Genomic DNA, 21,513 nt, shown 5'->3' on the forward strand with positions numbered 1-21,513 from the left:
CCCCAGCGATAATATTTATTAAGTAACGAGAGACATTATAGCATCTTCTAATTTCTGCAAGTTTAAAATATAACCCTATCTTAGATCATTTTTTCCTTGTTTTTTAGAGTCTTGACATTCATTCCAGTGACAAAGATGAAAAGGATACTGAGTACTACTACCTATGGCAATTTAATTGCCCCTATGACCCTAGAAGCTAAAGTTACCTGCTTACATGTCAGATGCTACAGAAGTAAAGAATGTCAGCTTTTGGATGACAGGGACTCAATCTCAAAGCCCAGATCTTTCTTTTACTAACAGAGGCCCTTTAAGCCTCCATTTTCTGATCTAGAAATTGGGGATCTTAATTGTAATCGTGTCAGAGATTCACCATGGAAACTGGATGAGAGCGTGAATGACGAAGGGCTAGCTCATTGTTTCAAGCCAACTTGGAGCTCTTGTGTGCTTCCACTTTTATCCTTTAGTTCTATTTGCTTGTTTGCTTGATTGATTATGAGCAACTTTCTCTTTTCCTTTTACTCCCCTAGGGATATGAAGCCTGACAATATTTTGCTTGATGAACATGGTAAGTAAATTATTTGTTTACAATCAACGTGACTTGCACATAAAACAAAGGATGTGGGACAAAAGGATTATCCCCAGCAAAGGAGTGTTACACACGGGAAAGGCCCTGCTTGATTCAGTTGAGTTCTATGTTCAAACTTGATTTGATGGGTGGGAGGGACAAGGTGGGTGGGTGGACATTATTACTGTATCAGGGGAATGGTACCCCCCCCCAAAACCCTTAGATAACATTTACATAATGAAAAAGTTACTCCCTTTACAATTTTCTTACACTTCTGATTTTTTTCCCAGAAAACCATCACAGGTTTCTTTGGTGCTAATTTGCCTTAATATCTTTCTAAAAATCATCTCTTTTTTTTATAAAGACAGAAAAGACCTCAAGCTCAGAGCATTTGGCAGGCAAGAGTAGCTACTGAATGTTTAGCGCCACTATTTTGTTCTCATTGCACCTACGTTTATGCTTTTCTTCTTATGAGGGAAAAATTGGTTTCACATTTGCAGAAGAGCGAGCGAGTTTTCTGCTCAAGGATTTTTAGATTTAAAAAAAACAGTCATTTTAAAGAAAAAGAGAGAGTGGACAATGGTATATGAGGCACCCAAGTGGGGAAGTGATACAAGGATTTGGCAGGAACCATGAAGGTGATCTGTGAATGCCCGAAGCCCAGGAGACACTGATTAAGGATATCCTGAGAGCCAGCTTTCGCCAGCAATGATTAATGTGTGTCATCTCTTCCAAGTGTTTATTATTGTTTTTCCAAGTGTTTATTTTAATGTATGTTTGGATATACTGGTATATCAGGGTGGACCATAGGCAAAGGTCTTTCTTCTGTGTTTCAGAAGCTGTTGGATGAGGGAGTCCTAAATGAGCAAGGCTCCTTACTCATTTGACTTTTACAAAAGGAACTTGCAGTGGGACTGCAACTCCAAGTACCAGCCACTGCTCATTACTTATTTACCTACGTGCATTTTAAACCTGATGTGCAAGACCCCACCTGTGCTCAGAGGGCAAAAAAAAAAAAAACAAAAAACAAAACAAAAAAAAACCCTTCTGTGTATGACCTCTAATTTTGAAGCCTGGGGTCATTATTTATTTATGGACTGTCTAAAAGATTTTTTCCACTTTCTTCTAGTGCTTCATTTCTTCCTTGCCTTTACTGCTTCTGACCTTTGGGAGCAGATTCTTGGAATCTCCAAAATGTGAGCAATAGTGAGATGTGGCATGAAGGTGACTTTCATGAAAACACTGGCTGTCCCTGCCTTACATAAGAGGCAGGAGCCTCTCTCAGCCTGGTGCAGATAAACCCTGTGGAGCTTCACAGTTGTGGGGAGGGCCTCCCCTCACCCACAGAGGCCACCTCTGCACAATTTAGAAAAAGGTTCTCTGTCTCCCCAGCCCAGCCTTGTGAATGCACATGGCTGGTCCACTAGAACACAATCTGGGGTTCTGTTCCCACTTGCCCCCTTCTCTGCTGCCTTTGTGTGCAGCATATCGCTCTACTACTTGTTGAGGCCCCGAATGGAGACATGTAGGTCCTGTTCACCACAACCTTTTCAAGATTTACTTCCCATTCAAACCAGTGTTTTCATTTTGGGCCTCAAACCTGGCTTCGTCACATTTCTACCATAAAGTCATCCAATTCTCCCTCATTCAATTTCTTTCTCCTCCTCATTTTCTGGTCAATTTGATGATTGTAGATTAGGAGAATAGTCCAGAAATCAATTAATCTTCAAGTTTACCTGCCCTTAGAAACTACGCTTTTGAAAGAATCATTGTGTAATATTGCAGTTAGAGTATGGATTCCGGAGTCTAATTATCTGAATTCAAAACCCAGTTCACCCCCTCACTCATCACTAGCTCTGGGAGTTTCCACAGACTGTTTAAACTTTCTCTGAATCTCAGTTTTTTGAGGAACCAAAAGAGTAATTAATTCTTAGAGTCACTCTAAGAATGAACTAGCATACTATTTTAAAAATGCTGATTGCAGTGTCTGCCACACTCAAAAGTTAAATATTCATATAATCCCATGAGGTACAGTAGCTTTCTTCCTTCAAGAAGGAAGCTAAGGCTTCTGCATCTTGTTCTATGTGGCTCTGTCTGTAGCAGATGGTCCGTGAAAGCTGGGCCCTTACCTGTGTTTTCTAAAGAATTATTTTGATTCCAGAAGGGATGTGCCAAAACGTTAGTGTGTCTAAGCAATTTTGTGTAGCACTAAATCTTAGGCACCTATGCCTTCAGTAATCTGTTCTGCTTTTCCCTCCATGCACAGGGGGCTAAGCCCCCTTTTGGGGGCATTTTAGTCTTGGAAGGGCTGAGGCTCTGTTGCTTAGGGAGTGTGAGCCACCATCCCAGTCGGGACCCTGTCAATCTACACCTGTCACCTGGTGAACTGTTTACAATAACCCTTTAAGGTTTTGGGTTTCGATGATGAATTAAGAGGTCTTTTTTGCATTATTTTTTCATCCTGCATTCTACTTGAGAATCACTGCAGTAAATAAGAGAAGCATTGTTTTGGAAAGGAATGGATACATGAATGGGATAGAAGCAAACAACAAAAAAGATAGAGAGCTGTATTCTCTGAACATTGTCCTGGGAATCCCCTTCTGAAGAAAATATTTTAAGGCTATCTACTCTCTGTTTATGCGGATTCTGAGAAACCAAGGCTTTCCGGCATTATGCAGGGACCATGATGAACCACCCTTAAATGAATACATTCCTGATACCCTCCAGCCCTGAGCACATTCTGTAGAGCTGCTCCCGTGAGAATCAGCTGACCCCCAAATCAATGCACGCCTTTTCGATTGTCTTCTGGTGTGATTTCCATGTCTCCTATTTGAAATCCTCATGTGTCCTCTCCGTCCACATTCAGAGTGTTTCACCCCCGATGGGCCATCACATGCGCCTTTTGCACGGGGATTTTAAGCAACCATGAAGGATAATTGCCTATCTTTGCCATGCCTCCTACGCCTGTTCCTCCAAGTGAACTGTGTATCACACCACACTGCTCACATTTTAATTCAGCACCATCCTGCTACAGGAAGAAACTTTGTTTTATTCTTACTGATTCATGTTGCCTCGCATTCATCAGAAAAGACTGATATTTAAAGGAACTGAATCCCTTTGTAAAATGGAGAATCTTTCCACCGTGTCAATGAACATTCAGAACTTGACTGAAAAAATGTTTTTAATTTAGACCATACCTGTTACTGTTCTCCCCAAACGTGTCATTCACTAGTTCAGAGCCCAAGCTGGCATTAGCTCTTGGATGGCTCATCAATCGTCCTGATAGATATTTTCATATCCTACCAACTTAAGTACCCCCATCCAATTCTATCAATTCCATAGTGTCTAAATTTTTGTGTCTTAAATTATTCAGGAAATAAATGCTGCATCCAGAGGAACAATAATGTCTGCCTGGCATATCTGAGGAAACGACAATTATGGCATCATCTATAATTTAGTTTCCTTAATATCATCCCTGGTCCCAGGAAACAGAGAAAAGCAAAACTCGGTCTGGGGGTAGGAGGAAGAACTAAGCATGCTACCCGAACAGCTTCGTCCTTGCAGAGTCCCAAAACAGGCCTAAAAATCAAGTGGGAAGCATCTTTTCTTTAAGAAAAAAGTTATCTAGGGGTGCTAGATGGCACAGTTGATTGGGGGTCCAGCTCTTGATTTCTGCTCAGGTCATGATCTCAGGGTCAGGGGATTGAGCCCCTATCAGGCTCAACACGCAGCACAGAGTCTGCTTAAGACTCTCTCTCCTTCTGCCCCTCCCCTCCACACTCTCTTCTCTCTCTCTCTCAAAATAAATTTTTTTAAAGATTAATGTATCCCTAAATACCTATATCTATATACCTATACCTATAGGTATATAGATAACAGATATATGGAGAGAGAGAGAGAGAGAGAGAGAGAGAGAATAGCAGGACCCTATCCCCATTAACCAAATGCACTAAGTCTCGGCTAGTACCTAAGGATGTGCCGGAGGGACCGTGCCAGTCTACACCTATCTATACTCTTTAATAAGAGTCTCAGGAAGGTATGGCACACACTCTCAACATTTTTGGGTAGTGGAAATGTTTGAAAGCTGGGGGCAACACCCGCTGACTGGTTAGGGCATCCTGGAGTGCTGTGTAGACATAGTGAGAAAACAGTATAAGTAATGACAATAATGATAGTTGAATTAAATGGCTCGGTGCTATCAATTCAGATTTTTAATGTGCTTCTGTGTCTCAAGGTACAGAAGTGAAAAGAAAAGGCAAAAATGCTTTTCCAAGCACTAAATCAGGAACTTCTGAGCGTTGTACCTGAAAAACTAAACCACACCAAGGCAGTGGTTCTAAGTGGGGATGGCTTTGCTCTACTTCGTGTCCCCAGAGGGCACATCTGGCAGTGTCTAGAGACATTTTTCATGGTAAGGATTCCAGCCAGGAGTGGGAAGCGCCTTTGGCCTCTAGCGGGTAGAGGCTAGGGCTGCTACTGAACTTACTACAGTGCATAGGACAGCCCCCATAGCAAATAATTACCAAGTCTAAGAGGTTGAGAAACTCTATGTAAGGACCTGGGCTGATGGTCCCTCATTCCCAACGCAGTTCCCGTGTCCCTCAACCAGCAGATGGCTGAACCTTCCCTGGTGAGCCAGCGCTGAGGTTCATTTTCACAGCACAGAACATGGCAGAGGGATCACCAGGTACAGTAGCATCTTGGGCCAGTGCCGACCAGCTCTGCGGAGTCCTGCTTGTGTCGTTCAGCCAAGAGCACCGGACTCAAGGTCCCTAGTAGATCCTGGCCCTCAAACAATTTCTCCCCATCCATCCTGTGTGCCCTGGCAGGGAGACTAACCCTGAGCCAACCGGGAAGTGATTGTTTCAGTTTATCTGGCTCTTTGGTCTTGTGATAAAGCACAAAAAGTTTGGAGGAAATTCGTAACTCAATAAAGGGGTCCTAGACCAAATTCTCAATTCTAATCCCTGCTCTGCTACCTCTGAGCCCTGTGAGATTAACCACCAACAACTTTTCTATTAAAGGGACTGTTTCACTAGACTCACCTGTTTGAAAATGGCGATTAATCAAACACATCTAAATACCACTGAACGATAAAATTCAACATTTTTTCAACCAAATTCAAAAGATAATATAATGTGTAGTTACTGGGTCAGGATTTCCTACCAACCCAGGTCTTATTTTAAGAGTAGTCTCAAAATTTACTGAGAATCAGAATCCCCTGGGAGGCTTATTTAAACATGGGACTCCCCCCACCCTCAGCCTCTAATTCAGCAGGCTGGGGGTCATTCTCAGATATTTGCATTTCTAACAAGTTCCTAGGTGATGCTGGTGCTGCCAATGGGAGGAGCACGCTTTCAGAACCAGGTGACTCTAAAACATCCTCTACATTTATTTCTACAAGAGCATGGATAATCTCAGGACTGAGTGGGCTCAAGGTGTCCACTCAGACTAAAGTCGTGGGTCACATGCCTGGCTGCTCATCTGAATCACCTGTGGAGTTTCTGGTTGTTTCTAACATAGACACCTGGCTCTCCCACCATGCCACTGCTACCAGAGTCTCAGCAGGGTGAAGTTCAGGCATGTGTGTTGGGCAAAATGGCACTGGGGTCTCTAGTCATGAGAAACAGCAACAGTTGGACACCTTCTTCCTTCCAGATGCTGAGCTGAGTTCTTCCACAGTATTATATTATTTGATCTTCCCAATAAACTCATGAGAAAATTCCTGTTACCATCCCAACTTTACAGAGAAGGTGTCACCTTTTAAGGTAGCACAGCAAGTTAGTGGTCGAACTTGGACTTGAAGCCAGGCCGGCTGACTCCAGAGAACAAGCTCTTCTTAACTACAGAGTCTCCAGGCTGACCTAATTTGATTCAGTGAACCATTTGAGCATGACTTAGGGGGACAAAGAAACAAAAAGCCGAGGCAACCTATATACTATGATAGAAGAGTTCTCAGAATCATGTCGGTATTATGTAGGCAAGAACACCTTCACTTTCAGCTAGACTCTTTATTAAAATATCAACACATCAGTGACCCCAAACACTTTTTTGCACAAAACAAAACCCCAGCAATAAAGGCAGTGAGGTTTGTCTTTAGCAGCACGCTGGATGCTATCAGGGAGCAGATCGAGAGGTTTGGCAGTGGGGGGAGTGTGGACTGTGAGACACGGAGGAAGGAACAGATGACATCCCCTCCAATTACAGCCGCGTCTCCTCCAAACCACAGAGCATGTAAATGGAAATGCCAGCGCTTCAAGGTCTTCTGAAAGCGTATGCATTTTGTGCCAACAGCGTAATAGGCTGTGAGCCTGAGCTGCTGCTGCTGCCCTCTTCCTCCTTCTAGATGGAAATGCAAGGACCCTAACACTTCGGAGGCTGTGCTCCTTGCAGAAATGAGGCCTTAGACCCACGCTCTGTAGTCAGGAGTGTCAGAGCTGAGAGGCACCCTAGAGATGATCTAGTCCCTTTCTTTCTTTCTTCCTTTCTTTCTTTCTTTCTTTCTTTCTTTCTTTCTTTCTTTCTTTCCTTTCTTTCTTTCTTTCTGTTCTTTCTTTCTTTCTTTCTTTCTTTCTTTTTTTTTTTTTTTACAAAAAGAAACTTGGTTTCAACATAGAAAAGGGACTGACAGTCTATGATACATGAGGGGCAGAGTTCAGGGCAGAGCTCAGATCTCTTGGCTCGCTGCCCAGGGCTCATTATACAGCATCTTTATAAATAAAACTTGACTTACTTGGCCCAGCCTTCCCCTAATACATTATTTTGCTGGGGGTAGGTAGAGGACAACCTAAACTAGCAGACAAAAAAATACTAATGATATTTTGGAGAAATTGGATGAAACAGGAGGAAAAGGGACTCTCGCTTGGCAAAGAAATAAATACATGTATCCACACTTGTGTCAGCGTTACAGTAACAGTATTTATCTCTGGGGGAAAAAAAATCCCATATGAGACCCTTGGAAAAACGCTTGGCAATCTGACGCCTAGACTAGCTGTCGGCGGCTCCCTCCTGATGCCCGCAGGTGCTAACCACCCGAGACGCGGCCAACAGCAAATCCTAAGCCGACTTCCCAGGGCGGCGCGCGTCCTTAACCAGGCGGGTACCGCTTTCTGAGCTTGAGCCGCGGGTGTGCAAGGGCTCCCGCGCTCCGCTGGGGCCGGGCAGGTGTGCCCCGGGGCTGGGGGCTGCGGAGCTGCGGGCGGGGGACCTCGCGGGCCCGGGCACAGGAGCGCTGGGCCGGACTGAGCGTGGCTGTGGTGCTTTTGTCTCGCAGGGCACGTGCACATCGCGGACTTCAACATCGCGGCGACGCTGCCCCGGGAGGCGCGGCTCACCACCGTGGCGGGCACCCGGCCTTACATGGGTACGGCTGCCCCTCCGTGCGCGCGGCCCTGTCCCCGCCGGGCGCCCCGAGCCACGCGCCCCGGGCCGGGGGTGGGGTGGGGGTGGGGGTGGGGGCGCCCCGGGAGGGAGCCGAACGCCCAGGGTCTGCAGCTCAGGGGGCGCACCTTCCGCTGGCAGGCGCCCCAAGCAATGGAACCCGGGGCCCCTGGGGTGGGGCGCCGTCACTTGGGGGTCCCGCCCTTGGTCTCGGCTCAGGTCCCGATCCCAGGTCAGGAGATCGAGCCCCGCGTCGGGCGCCCTCAGCGCCGAGCCTGCGCGCTCCTCTCCGTCCCTCTCTGCACCTCCTCCCCCTCGCAAGCTCGCTCTCAAATAAATAAATAAAATCTTCCTACAGAATAGAATCGAAGTAAGGCACAGTAATAAGTCAGATGGTGATAAGGGACACGAGTATCACCGTCCCCATCACTTCCGTGCCCCCGCATCACCCGCATCGGGCGGCAAAGTTCCCGCAGCGCCTCCCAGATGCCCCCTCACCCTTAGCCTTAGCACCGCGACAACCCCGTGGTTCTCCCTGCTGAAGATGAGGAACTAACTGGATTGTGCCTGAAGGTTCAAAAGACACCCAGAGGGTGACTAAAAGGATAAAGGCAAAAAAAAAAAAAAAAAAGATAAGGGCTAGGTGCCACAACTGTCAAGGAGGTCTCACATTTACTTGCATTAACGACACTCACAAGTTCCTGCAAATTCTAAGGGCTTTTGTTGGAGGCAGGACCAGCCTTGCCTCCCACCTGCCCCAGAAATGTAAAGAGAGAACGGCTGCCCATTCCCCAAAGGTATTCAGCAAGAGGGACTCCTGCACGCTCCCCAGCCAGGACAGGTGAGTCAGATCTCAAGAGAATTATCTGGAACGTCTGTGGGTGACTGTGAGAGGAGCGACCTGGCTTTCCACACTTGGTCAATGTCTGGTTCGTCACCGCACGTGCCGACTGGTCCTGGTCTCACAGGGCCCGAGTTGTCCATGGAGGGTTGATGAGTTGGGAGTGAAGTCTTCCTGGGGACGGTACCATTAGGAGACAGACAGCAGCGTATGAGTGTGTGTTGGGGTGACTGGTGTGGGTTAGCCAGAGGGTACGGTCCAGCTTGTTAGGGACCCCTGGGGTAGCCTGGAGGGAGGGTCGTTCCTCTCAGCGTGGCTTCCGGGAAACACCACCCATTCCAACAATTGAGCTCAACTATAACAGCATCCCAGAGGTGATCCCTCTGCTATCCCAAGCATAGGGTGCTTTAAAAGCTCTTCAGGTAATTCGGCCCTGCAGCCAGGGTTGAGAAGCTCTGCCCCAGATGAGGAGCTACATCAGCTCCCAGAAGCAACTGAAGAGAGATCACCCCAGGGCAGGGGCAGGGCGTTTCTGTTAGGATCCCTCTGCCTCCCCTCTCCCTCTTCCATGTCCTAAAACAGATGGTACTTTCTAGGAAAAGGGAGAAGGGATATGACAACCAGGTTGGCTGTCTCCACACCGGGGTGGTGAATCTAGCCGCGAGGTATAGGAGAGCTCTGGATCAGATAGGAGTCTTTAAATTTGTAGAACTGAATTTTAAAGTATCTGCAGTGGACGTTTTAATGGGCAAAAAAGGATTGAAATGTATGAAGCAAGAGACTATGAACTATCATTAAGGGAGCCCTCTACCCAACACAAATGGGAAACAAGACACTGAATAGTTGTTGGCAGATGACGGAAGAAAAGAACCTATTTCTGCCTCTACCCTAATTAGTTGAGATGTTTGAAGCAGATAATGTCACTGGTTAAGCCAGTGGAATTAGGGAGGCACAATGAATGGTTCTGACTAGATATGGTCAGAGTAATTTATGAGCAAGATCCTCGAACTTGAAATCAAGGGTAAGAGCAAAGCCACTTCTTTTAATATGTCATTCTCTTCCTCATATAACTAGAGAGAGGAAAAGAAAACGCCTACATGTGGGGCCACCCCACTTTCTGAGAGGAAGAAATCCTCTATGGGAAAAAAAAATGAGTCTTATTTTAGATGATATTTGAACAACTACAAATTTCCTGGCTTCCTATTACCAGTGCGGGGGAAGAAATCTCCTTTGTCACTTCTAAAATAATGGACACATCTAATTCAGCCTATTTTCTGCCTCAAACTCACAGTACTCAGATGATAAAAGGGAATGTCTGAGCCTGCTGGTCTGATGAATTTATTCTGCAGGTTTCCTGGGTTTCCATATTAAGGGCTATTTTCTCGAGCCAAATCAGAATGTGCATCTGGGTTTTCTAGGCCTGGTTTCCATGGTGAGAGGAGTAAAGGGAGGCTACCCTTCTTTTCTCTCCCCAGTGATTTTAAATACAATATCCGTAGAATTTAATTCTCCTCAAATTTGGCATTTCGAGTCCTTTCGCAACACGGAGCTAGGAAATTGGAATGCGTTCAAGGTTCTCTACGTTTCTCCACCTTCACCCTTATAATTAACAATTACTAATATTTATTGAAAGCTTTCTATGGGCCAGACAACGTGTTAAATGTTTAACGCTCACTTACTCATTTGTTTTTTCTCAGCAACTCCATGAGGCTCACTGTAATTAGCACCATTTTACAATGAGGAAATAAGAAGCTAAGTAATTTGCCCAAGATCACATGGCTAAAAATTGAAAAAGCTTAAATTTAAAGTAAATTCTGTCTGACTTCAGAAAGTCCAGCTTTTTCCTGAAAGAGAGATAAGGGAGCAATTGTTTAGAAATTACTTGTGGTCCTTAAAAAATTGTCAGTCAATCTAGGTAAAGCCAACCTGTTAGAAATGTTTCTTGCTTCAGTATAAATGAGTATCTATCATCCCTTAACTCTGTATCCAAAGGTTGCCTTTGCCTTTGATTTTTCGGTAAGAGTCTTTCTAAGAGGTGTCATGGGTAGAAGTCTGTTTTTTTTCTTTTTAAAAATTACATTCCAAATAACTTGGCAAAATCTATGTAACAGACATTCACTAGCACCCATTTTGTAGTGCTCCTGTGGGATACTAATTAGCAGTTATAGAAAGAAAAATATTCTTTTTAAAAAAGATTTTGAGAGAGAGAGAGAGCACCTGCGCATGCATATGTGTGAGTTGGGGGTGGGGGCAGAGGGGGAGAAAGAGTCCCAAGCAGATGCCCCACTGGGTACAGAGCCAGACACAGGACTTGATCTCAGAACCCTGAGTCCTGACCTGAGCCAGAAACAAGACTCAGATGCTTAACCGAGGGAGCCATCTGGGTGCCCTGGAAAGAAAAATTATTTTAAGAAGAAAGAAGGAAAACTAGGATGAAATACTGACGGTGACAGGAATATACAACATCTACTAAGGTGAGGTGCTGAGCATGTCCTACAGCAGGTTCTTGGCTCTGGACAGGTGGGAATGAGCAGTCGGCCGCCTCTGAACCATCTTTCAGCTCCCTCCTCCCTCCCCTCACTCCTGCCTCCGTGGGAATATAATCCAGATCACTTAGAGTTTAACCAATGAAAACATTTTTCTCTTCCCAATTAAAAACAAAGCAAACTCACTATGGAAAATGTGTAAAATGCTGATAAGCAAAAGGAAATTAAGTTAATTCCTCCACTTGTAGATATTTATGGTTTCCTTCCAGACCTTTTTTTCTGTGCACACACAAACACACATACATTTTTTTTTTTTTTTAAGTTGGATCATACTGGGACACCTGGGCAGCTCAGTGGTTGAGCATCTGCCTTTGGCTCAGGGTGTGATCCTGGGATCCCAGGATCAAGTCCCGCATCAGGCTCCTCGAAGGCAGCCTGCTTCTCCCTCTGCCTGCCTGTGTTTCTGCCTCTGTGTCTCTCATGAATAAATAAGTAAAATCTTAAAAAAAAAAAAAAGTTGGATCATACTAAATTTTTATGACCTAAATTTTCACTTTATAATGTAATAACAATAGACATTATACAATGAGCATTTATTATGGCCCAAACACTCTGCTAAGCTTTTGACATTTATTAAACCATTAAATTCTCAAAACAACCCTATGAAAGAGGTTTTACTATTATTCTGATTTCATAGAGTAAAAAAAAAATCAGGCCTAGGGAAAACACGACAAGATCATAATCACATTGGTAGAGCACAAAGTTAAACCCAAGTCTAAAAACATCTCAAGGGGTGCCTGGGTGGCTCAGTCAGTTAAGCATCTGCCTTCAGCTCAGGTCTGGATCTTGGAGTCCTGGGATCAAGCCCCATGTGGGACTTCCTGCTCAGCTGGGAGCCTACTTCTCCCTCACCCTCTGACCTTCCCCCTTGGTCATGCTCTCTCTCTCCCAAAAAATAAATGCAATCTTATTAAAAAAATTTTTTAAAAAAATCTCGAGCCATAGTGCTGATGGTGAAGATGATGGTGAGGTTGATGGTGAGGATGATGAAGGGACAATGGCTACCACTGACTGAGCTCTTCCTATGTGCCAAGCATCGTTCTGAGTGTGTGCATTACATCATTGAGACTAAAACTTCCATGAGGCTGTTACTATTGTTAGTCCCACTTGAAACACACCAACTGAGGAATGAAGCGCTTTGCCCCAGGTGAAGTGAGGGATACAGAGCCCCGACTCCTGAACACTCTGCTGTCCTGTGGCTCCTCTCTGCCTCCAGTCTACAGACGCATCCAGCCAGAATTGCACCTCGTTTCTCTCTGGCTCCAGAGCCTTGGTCTTGGCAACTGATACTCTGCTAATTTTCCCACGCCAGTGTAGGTAACTATCATTTTTGATGATCATGCACCACAGAATTAGAGGACTGCATCAAATTAACCAGTTCTTTATTATTGAACCTTAGGTTGTTTCTCACGTTGAAATATAGATAAGTCTGTAATGAAACTCCTGTTAGCAGAAATAGGTCCTGAGACTTGTTTATCTTTGAGATAAATTCCCATTCCAAGAATTCCTGGTCGGTGGACACTTAAGTGTTAATGTGTTCTCCTCCTGAATGTCCGCATTGATTTATGCTCATTCATTCTCAAAGTGTCAGAATATTTACTTCCCTGGATTCTCAGCAGGGCTGCACAATGAATATCTTTAATCTTCCTGAAAAGATCATTTAAAACAGTCCCTCATTAGGATACTAATACTGCAATTCCCTGACTTTTTAGGTAAATTGTGCATGTTCTTTGCTCATTTCCTATTAGGGTGTTAATATTTTTATCCTATCCTGATATTTCTTATTGATTATATAAAAAATTATAGACCCTTATATATTCGGAATATGAGTGTATCATATATGATATAAATATGAAAATATGATTTCCTACCTCTTAATTTTTTAAAGATTCTATTGATTTATTCATGAAAGACACACAGAGAGAGAGAGAGAGGCAGAGACACAGGCAGAGGGAGGAGCAGGCTCCATGCAGGGAGCCCGACATGGGACTCGATCCCAGGACTCTGGGATCACGCTCTGAGCCAAAGGCAGACGCTCAACCACTGAGCCACCCAGGCGTCCTGATTTCCTACCTTTTAGTTTGCTGTTGTTCTTATGGCATTTTTTATATAAAGAACTATTTTTCTAACATCACACTATTAGTCTTTTTTATAGTTTCTACCCTCTTCATTATTTTTTAATTTTTTTCATTAATTAATTAATTTGAGAGAGGAAGAGAGAGCATTGGAGGGGGGGCTGGAGGAGAAGGAGAAGGAGAGACAGTTTCTGGCAGATGCAACAATGAGCACAAAGCCCGATGCAGTGCTGGATTCCATGACCCTGAGATCCTGACCTGAGCCATAACCAAGAGTCAGTTGCTCAACCACTGCACCCCTAGGCACTCCTATAGTTTCTACCTTTGATGCTATTCTTAGTAAGACCTTCTTATCTCAGATTTTGGATATGGCTACCTAATATTTTTATTACTGTTATAGTTTCATTTTCTTCTTATTCCAATTACATATAAGATACGTAATTGGAATGAAGATATGTCATAAGGATCTGACCTTATTTTTTGTTATATCATTAAATAAGTGTTTTGAGATGACATACCAAACAAGACCTGTTCCATGTTGATTTATAATATGTTCATCATAAACTAAATATCCTTATATACTAGCACATAGATTCTGTGGTTTTCAAATCTTAATTATTATAACTTTATAATATAATTTAATTATTATAACTATATAATATAATATTACTTAATCCTATACATAGGATGCAAGTCTATGTCTTTATTCTTTTTCAGAAAACTTTTATTATTCATAGATTTTATTCTGGTAGCTAAAATTTATGATTTTTTTTGTAAATTTCATTAATTATTTCTATTGCATTACATTTGTGGATTAGGTTTGGGGGCCCTTTTTTAATTTCTTGACCAAGAAGCTACTATCTAGGGGCACCTGGGGACTCAGTCATTTGAGCTTCTGATTTTTTTTTAAGATTTTATTTATTTATTCATGGGAGACACAGGCAGAGGGAGAAGCAGGTTCCATGCAAGGAGGCTGATCCAGGACTCGATCCCGGGACTCCAGGATCACGCCCTGGGCGGAAGGCAGGTGCTAAACCGCTGAGCCACCCAGGGATCCCTGAGCTTTTGATTCTTAATTTCATCTCAGGTCATGATCTCAGGGTCTGAGATTGAGCCCCACTTCAGGCTCGTGCTCGGCATGGAAACTGCTTTTCCCTCTCCCTCCCGCTCTGCTCTCCCCTCCATCAAAATGAATAAATAAAATCTTTTTTAAAAATTTACTATCTAGGTGTTTTAAAAACTGAAAACCGGGGCATCTGGGTGGCTCAGTCAGTTAATCTGCTTTCAGCTCAGGTCGTGATCCCAAGGTCCTGGGGACGAGCCCAGTATCTTCAGGCTCCCTGCTCAGCTGGGGGTCTTCTTCTCCCTCTCCCTCTACCCATCCTCACCCTGCTCATGATCTCTCTCTAACTCATATAAGTAAATAAATACAATCGTTTTTAAAAAGAAAAACCTGAAAACCAAATGATGGAAAAAATCAAAATAGCCAATAGACACATTAAAATGGAGTCAAGCTTATTAGTAATCAAGAGAATGCCAATTTAAAGCACAATAAAAGATCAATGCACATTTGCAATATTGGGAGAATTCAAAAGGTCAGGTAACACCAAGTGTGGGTAAGGAGGCTGAGCAAAAGAAACTCCGTTACACTATGGTCACAGTGTTAATCGGTACTACCACTTGGATTAATAGTTGGCCATTACCCAGAATATGTTTAGACGCACGTCCTTTCCCCAGCAGCTCCCCTCCAGGAACATACCCTGTAGATGTGTGGACTTTTAGAAGTGTTCACAATACTCTCAAACTGAAAATACCCAGATGTTAGGTATCCTCCGCTGCCTGTCACCTGTCACCCAGGGTACTGGTAAGGGAAAGTGGAAATAAAACCCATTTCTATCCAGTCTAGTGGGTACCGTGGGGTCAGGGCCAATTATCTCCCAAACTGCATGGGGAGCCATGATGTAAAGAAAGGACGCAGTGATGCACAAGAGATGAAATCACTAGGGAATGAGGCTCTTGCGGTCAGGGTCAGTCCTGGGCCTTGGGCTATCAACATTCTACCTCTGATTGGATGTCGTCAGCAGGATTTTACTTGGGACTTGAGTATCCTAGGTAGTAAGCCTGCATGCAGGCCTCACATCACACCAATTTCCTTTCCAGAGCCAACACCTTACTGTCAGAAGCTTGGGTCAACTGTGTATAGCTTTTGACAAGTAAAAGCTATACACAGAATTTCCTATGAGTGTTGGCTTCTCCAGAACAGAGACTAATTTTTGGAGCACTTTCTAGGTGCCAGGCACGGAGCTGAGATTTTGGCATGCATTGTCTCATTTAATTTCTCACCTCTATAAAGATCTCCTTATTATTTTGACCTTGCTGATGAAGATTCTCAAGTCGAGCAGCTGACTTTTTCAAGGTCAGAATAAGCTGTAAAGGCAGGATTTTCCCCCAGACAGCATGGCTCCAGAGCTAATAATTGTCACCGCTGCTTGTTTACTTGACTCCTCATTGTTTATTTATTCAACATATTTCTGTTGAGTGACTCTAAATGCCAGGTTCAATATTAAACACTAGAACTGTAATGGTGAGCGTGCAGCCCTTGCTTTGTGCCTTACCCCTCACGAGTTAGGTATATTTTTGGAAGAGTATGAAGAAGGTTCACCGAGCATCAAAGTGCTTGGAGAATACATAACTATGAGGTCACCTCCAGGGGCAAAATTGACTGTAGCTTTGCTTTCCCTTGGAGTCCTTTCAAATAACTGTTACAAAGCGTAAGTTTCTCCACCTGCTGTGACACCTATTTCTCAGAGTGCCCACTCTCTCCTCTTCTCTCTCTCTCACCACCAAGAGTGGGCTGTAAATGCTGCTCTTGGTCTTCTAGGGGACTCTGAGATGGAGAGCCAATCCAGTGTACCTCGCACCAAATTCTAAGTGTTTGCAGCAGTAATCTACATTTTAGTCCTTCAACATAAATCTTCCAAATCAAGACAACAAATAACAACTTCCCCCACATTTGACTTTAGGGTCAGCTGAACTTTTGACGCCTTACGGGATCCAGTTTTTAATAGTTACGTGATATAAATAAGAGAAGAATTTGCCCATCAAGGCCTGCGCAGGCCCGTGTGTTGGCTGATGAATGAGGGCACTGAGAAAAGAAAATTAGCCATTTTTGCCTGCTGTGAGCAATCTAGCAAGGGGTGATAAACATCCCTAGCAGTGTTTCTTCCTTTTATTTACCCTGGTAATGTGCCTTTGGAGGAACATGTTGGGAGCAGAGATTCGTTAATGTCTCAGGGAGTAAAACTGACCTAACTTTTCTGTGTTTTCAGCACCTGAGATGTTCAACTCCAGGAGAGAAGCAGGCTATTCCTTTGCCGTGGACTGGTGGTCCCTGGGAGTGACGGCGTATGAGCTCTTGAGAGGCCGGGTATGCACTTCTCCTTGGTTACTCTTCCAGCAAGTTTTATTTTTAGGATGAAAGAATAGATTTTTGTTGTTGTTATTTTGTTTTTGCTAAAAATCAAGCAGTTTGTTAGCCAGGTTTGAAAGCACTATGCCATGGGATGCTTGGGATTTCTGCACATATTCACTCTCCTACCTTTGGATCCTAGCATGTGAGCTAACATCAAATGCAGATAAAATTAAATGAATAATAAGGGTATTACAAACTCCCAGAGAGGGAAAATCAGTGCACCTCACTAAATATCTTGTGTAAATATATTTGTTTGTTTAAAGAAAATCATTTTGCACTCACAGTATGGGACTCTAACTTTGACATACTTCCCCAAGGTGGAAGTGAATTATTAATATGACACAATTCATGCCCTGTCTTGTCGGATTCCTCTCTGTCACTTGGCTCCTGGGTTCTGAGTGTAAGGGCAAATGAGCGTCATATGTTTTAAAGAAGACATTTCTTAAACTAAGAAAATGCCTAGAAAGAATTTCGCCAACAAAATGTTTCCCCCTCCATATTATTTTACCTCTGTGGTAGTTCTCTGTATTAACATTTGTCAGATTGATTTTTTTCTTTTCTTTTCTTTGGGCAGGGGGGAAGGTAAAGAAAAGTTACTAACAGGTTATTGAATTTAAATCCATTTTGTGAAGTATTGCCCTTATGAGTTTTTCGAGGTTTATCCATTGTTATGTTTTTATCTCTTCTACGTCATTAGACTATAAATTCATTAAAGGTGAAACATGTACCTTATACAGTTTAGTATTATCCCCAGAATTTAACTTTAAATAGACACATAACAAGCGAGTATTGAATGAATGGGGGCACAAGGCACTACATATCAGCCCAGCCACAGTCTAGCAAAGAATCACCAAGTAGGCTGTAGGTAATTAGGTTTCAAAATCTAGCTAATCACATTTAATTACAACTATCAACACAACCAGACCACAGAGGATGGGGGCTAAACATCGATTGCCTCCACATTTACAAATTCTCATTTATAGAAAAATATATATTGGCTCAAGGACAAATATGCCTGACCTTGACATCTCTGTGGTTTCTGACCTTCACTGCAGTCTTGATGAATGGGTCCCTTAGCTATTGACCTGCTTTGTCTGCCACTGTAAGGGCAAGGTCTGTCTTTTCTAGCTTTGGGTTATTCTAAAGTATTAGCTTCTAGTAGGTATACACATAGTTTTGTCCTAATTGTACATCCTGCATATAGCTGCAACTCTTTTGCTCTCATGCTCCTGAAATAAGACTATGATCACAACATCTCATTTTCTCCAATCTAATGTTTTACTTTTTCCACCTCATTCATTCTTTATATTCTTGCTCTTATTGTATATGCTGCCTAGGAATTGTTTGATAGATCCTGTCACTGCACACTGTAATTTCTTTATAGCGTGCATTCCATTGATTTAGGGGTGTGTGTATATTAGTGTGTGCAGTCTATATAAATATTTATGGTTTCTGTGAATAGACTATAAGCTCCACCAGTGTAGAAATCATGTCCCTCTTGTTCTCAGTTTCCCAACACCCAAGAGAGGTGCTGGAACATCATGGGCATTCAATAAATATTTGGCAAATGAATAAATATACAATTGTGATAATGGATGAATTAACATGGATTTTAAATTTTAGAACTAGAAAGATAAGTTCTTGTATAAGACAAAGGCAATTTGACTATTTTTCATAGGTTGACAGATCATGAGGATTTTTTTTTAAATATAAGTTCAGTCACTTGGCCTTCTAAAGTATTGAAAAAAGCACATTTAAATCAGTTGCCTCTGGGGCGCCTGAGTAGCTCAGTGCTTGAGTGTCTGCCTTTGGCTCAGGTTGTGATCCCAGGGTCCTGGGATCGAGTCCCACATAGGGCTCCCCATAGGGAGCCCACTTCTCCTTCCGCCTGTGTTTGTGTCTCACGAATAATTTTTTTAAATCTTTTTTAAAAATTTAAAAAATAAACGAGGGCAATAAATAAATAAATAAATAAACGAGGCTCAGCGGTTTAGCACTGCCTTCAGCCTAGGGCCTAATCCTAGAGACTCGAGATCAAGTCCCACGTCAGGCTCCCTGCAGGGAGTCTGCTTCTCCCTCAGCCTGTGTCTCTGCATGTCTCTCTCTCTCTCTCATAAATAAAATCTTTTATAAATAAATAAATAAATAGATAAATAAATAGATAAATAATAAACGAGTTGCCTGCAGCATTCATCAGTTAACTTATTCATTTATCAAATCATTTTATGTTTTTAGCTGAGAAACAGTAAGTTTACAAGCAGCAATGAAATTAGAAAAAAGAAAAAAACGTACGCACCTGCCCATATAAACCTGGAAGCTGAAGTGTGCCAAACCTGCCCCGACTCTTAAAGGTATAGAGTGCATCCCGTGTAGTGTGGCCCACAGGCCTTGGCTAGTAGACCGTCAGTAAGCACTGATCACGGTGATAAGGTAGCGAGCACATCTTTCTAGGGCTGAGTTACATGAGTTATCTCCATTGTTTGGTTACTGGGACAAATGAATCCTTTATTCAGTCTTGTGGAAAGAAAATAGGTGGCAGGTATGTGTGTTTAGACCTTGCATAAAAAAAATTAAAGTTTGGCCAGTCTCCTTTTTGGAGAGTCAACTCCTAGCACTTTGTGCTTCCCCAACCAACTTGATGTTGACATACCAGGTGTAGAGTTAAGCCTTTCTTCACATCACCTTTATTGATGACTCTCGCTATTCACTATTCACATTTGTATGATGTGTCTGTCTATGTTGTGTTCAAGAATAACACAAATCTCTCTCCTGCACTGGGTATGTGTTAGCTGCTCTACGGAGAACTTTACGTGCATCATGTCATTTAATTTTCCAACAAACTCATGTGGTGGTTTATTTTACAGATAAAGGGGGTCCGTCACACAGATAAAGGAACAAATTGAGTGCCTCAATTTAACACTCAAATCCTTTCTTGCCTTCAAAGCTCAAGATCTTAACTACATTACCTTTCCCACCCTCAGCCCCAAGCTTTTATTTAGATTCCATTGGGTAACAGTGTAATATCAGTTTCAGGTGTAGAATTCAGTGATTCATCACTTACATTCCCCAGGGCTCATCACAAATGTCCTCCTTGTTGCTCATCACTCACTCAGCCTATCCCCCTGCCCCTCCCCCCTCTGGTAACCATCACTTTGTTCTCTGTAGTTAAGAATCTATTTCTCAGTTTGCCTCTTTCCTCCCCACCCACACGTTCATTTGTTCTGTTTCTTAAATTCCACATATGGGTAAATCACATGGTATTTGTCTTTCTCTGACTTCTTTCACTTAGCATAACATTCTCCAGCTCCATCCACATCAATGCAAATGGCAAGATTTCATTCCTCTTGATGGCTAACATTCCATTATATATAAAATGGAATATATGTACGTATATATAGAGAGATACCTATCCATTCATCAGTCAATGGACACGTGGGCAGTTTCCATAATTTGGCTCTTATTAATAAGGCTGCTACAAACATCAGGGTTCATGTATCTCTTTGAATTAGTATTTTTGTATCCTTTGGGTAAATAAATACCTGGTAATGAAATTGCTGGATTGTAGAGTTGTTCTATTTTTAGCTTTTGGGGGAACTTCCATAGTATTTTCCAGAGGGGCTATATCAGTTTGCATTCTACCAACAGTGTAAGAGGGTTCCCCTGTCTCCAGTTCCTCGCCAACACCTGTTGTTTCTTGTGCTGTTGATTTTTGCCATTCTGACAGGTGTGAGGGAATATCGCATTGTGGTTTTGATTTGTATTTCCCTGACAATGAGTGATGTTGAGCATATTTTTATGTGTCTATTAGCCGTCTATAATCACATTACCTTTTAATACTGATTTACAGCAGGAAGAATATGAAACTCTTCCATTTCTTTCAATTTTCTCCATCAATCCACAGTCATTTATTACATATCTTGAAAGGGTCAGGCACTTGATAAATGTACATAGCCATATTAACTGTCCCATTGTTGGTTAACCTAATATGGAAATATTGTTCATTCAACAAACATGTAATGACCACCTACTGGGTGCTAGGTTCAGTGGACACAAATACGAATAAGACATGATCTCTGGCCCTAAGTAGCTCACAGTTCACACAAAAGATAAAATCCCATAAATCCGTTTTGTGAACTAGAGAAATTAATATAGGTAAAGGCTGCTCTCTAGTGGACAGCGGTGAAAAATATAACAAAACCACTGCTTTGTTTGATTTCTTATCCCCAAAATTAAAACCAGAGAAGAACTTGGTTCTCTCAGAAGTAAAAATATTTTGTCTCCTGATAAAGTTCTCCACCCTACTCCACATAACTAGCAGCTCATAGGATTTTGGACTGGAGTTAAGTTTTCCTGGGTCGCACTCTACCCTGAGCTCACTACTGATTCAAGAAGCACAACGAGGTGTAGAGTACAACTCTGGGCCTCTTAATAATTAACATTTAAGTAACAATTTTTTTCAAGTTCCTTTTACTGGACACTTGTCCCATGTTTTAGGCAAATACTTAGGTAAGCTGCCTTACAAAACATCCCAAACTGGTATCTCAGGTGGATTGAGTGCACAGAAATGTTTCATTTGGCCCAATGGGTTTTTAACAAGTTTTTAACAATTCTGAGATTTCACAGGAAACTACAGA

The 21,513-nt window shown here is 42.7% G+C and overlaps 1 protein-coding gene across 3 annotated transcripts in view; it reads left to right on the forward strand.

The window, feature by feature from the left end:
* Window positions 1-21,513, forward strand: part of STK32A (serine/threonine kinase 32A) — a 127,905-nt gene that overhangs the window by 87,597 nt on the left and 18,795 nt on the right. For all 3 annotated transcript variants that reach the window (XM_077897782.1, XM_077897785.1, XM_077897783.1), the window contains 3 exons: window positions 528-565; window positions 7,839-7,928; window positions 16,737-16,834. In XM_077897782.1, the coding sequence (XP_077753908.1) occupies window positions 528-565; window positions 7,839-7,928; window positions 16,737-16,834 (226 nt within the window). The remainder of the gene's footprint in view (window positions 1-527; window positions 566-7,838; window positions 7,929-16,736; window positions 16,835-21,513) is intronic.

The sequence above is a fragment of the Canis aureus genome, chromosome 5, assembly GCF_053574225.1.
Source record: "Canis aureus isolate CA01 chromosome 5, VMU_Caureus_v.1.0, whole genome shotgun sequence".
Lineage (NCBI taxonomy): Eukaryota > Metazoa > Chordata > Mammalia > Carnivora > Canidae > Canis > Canis aureus.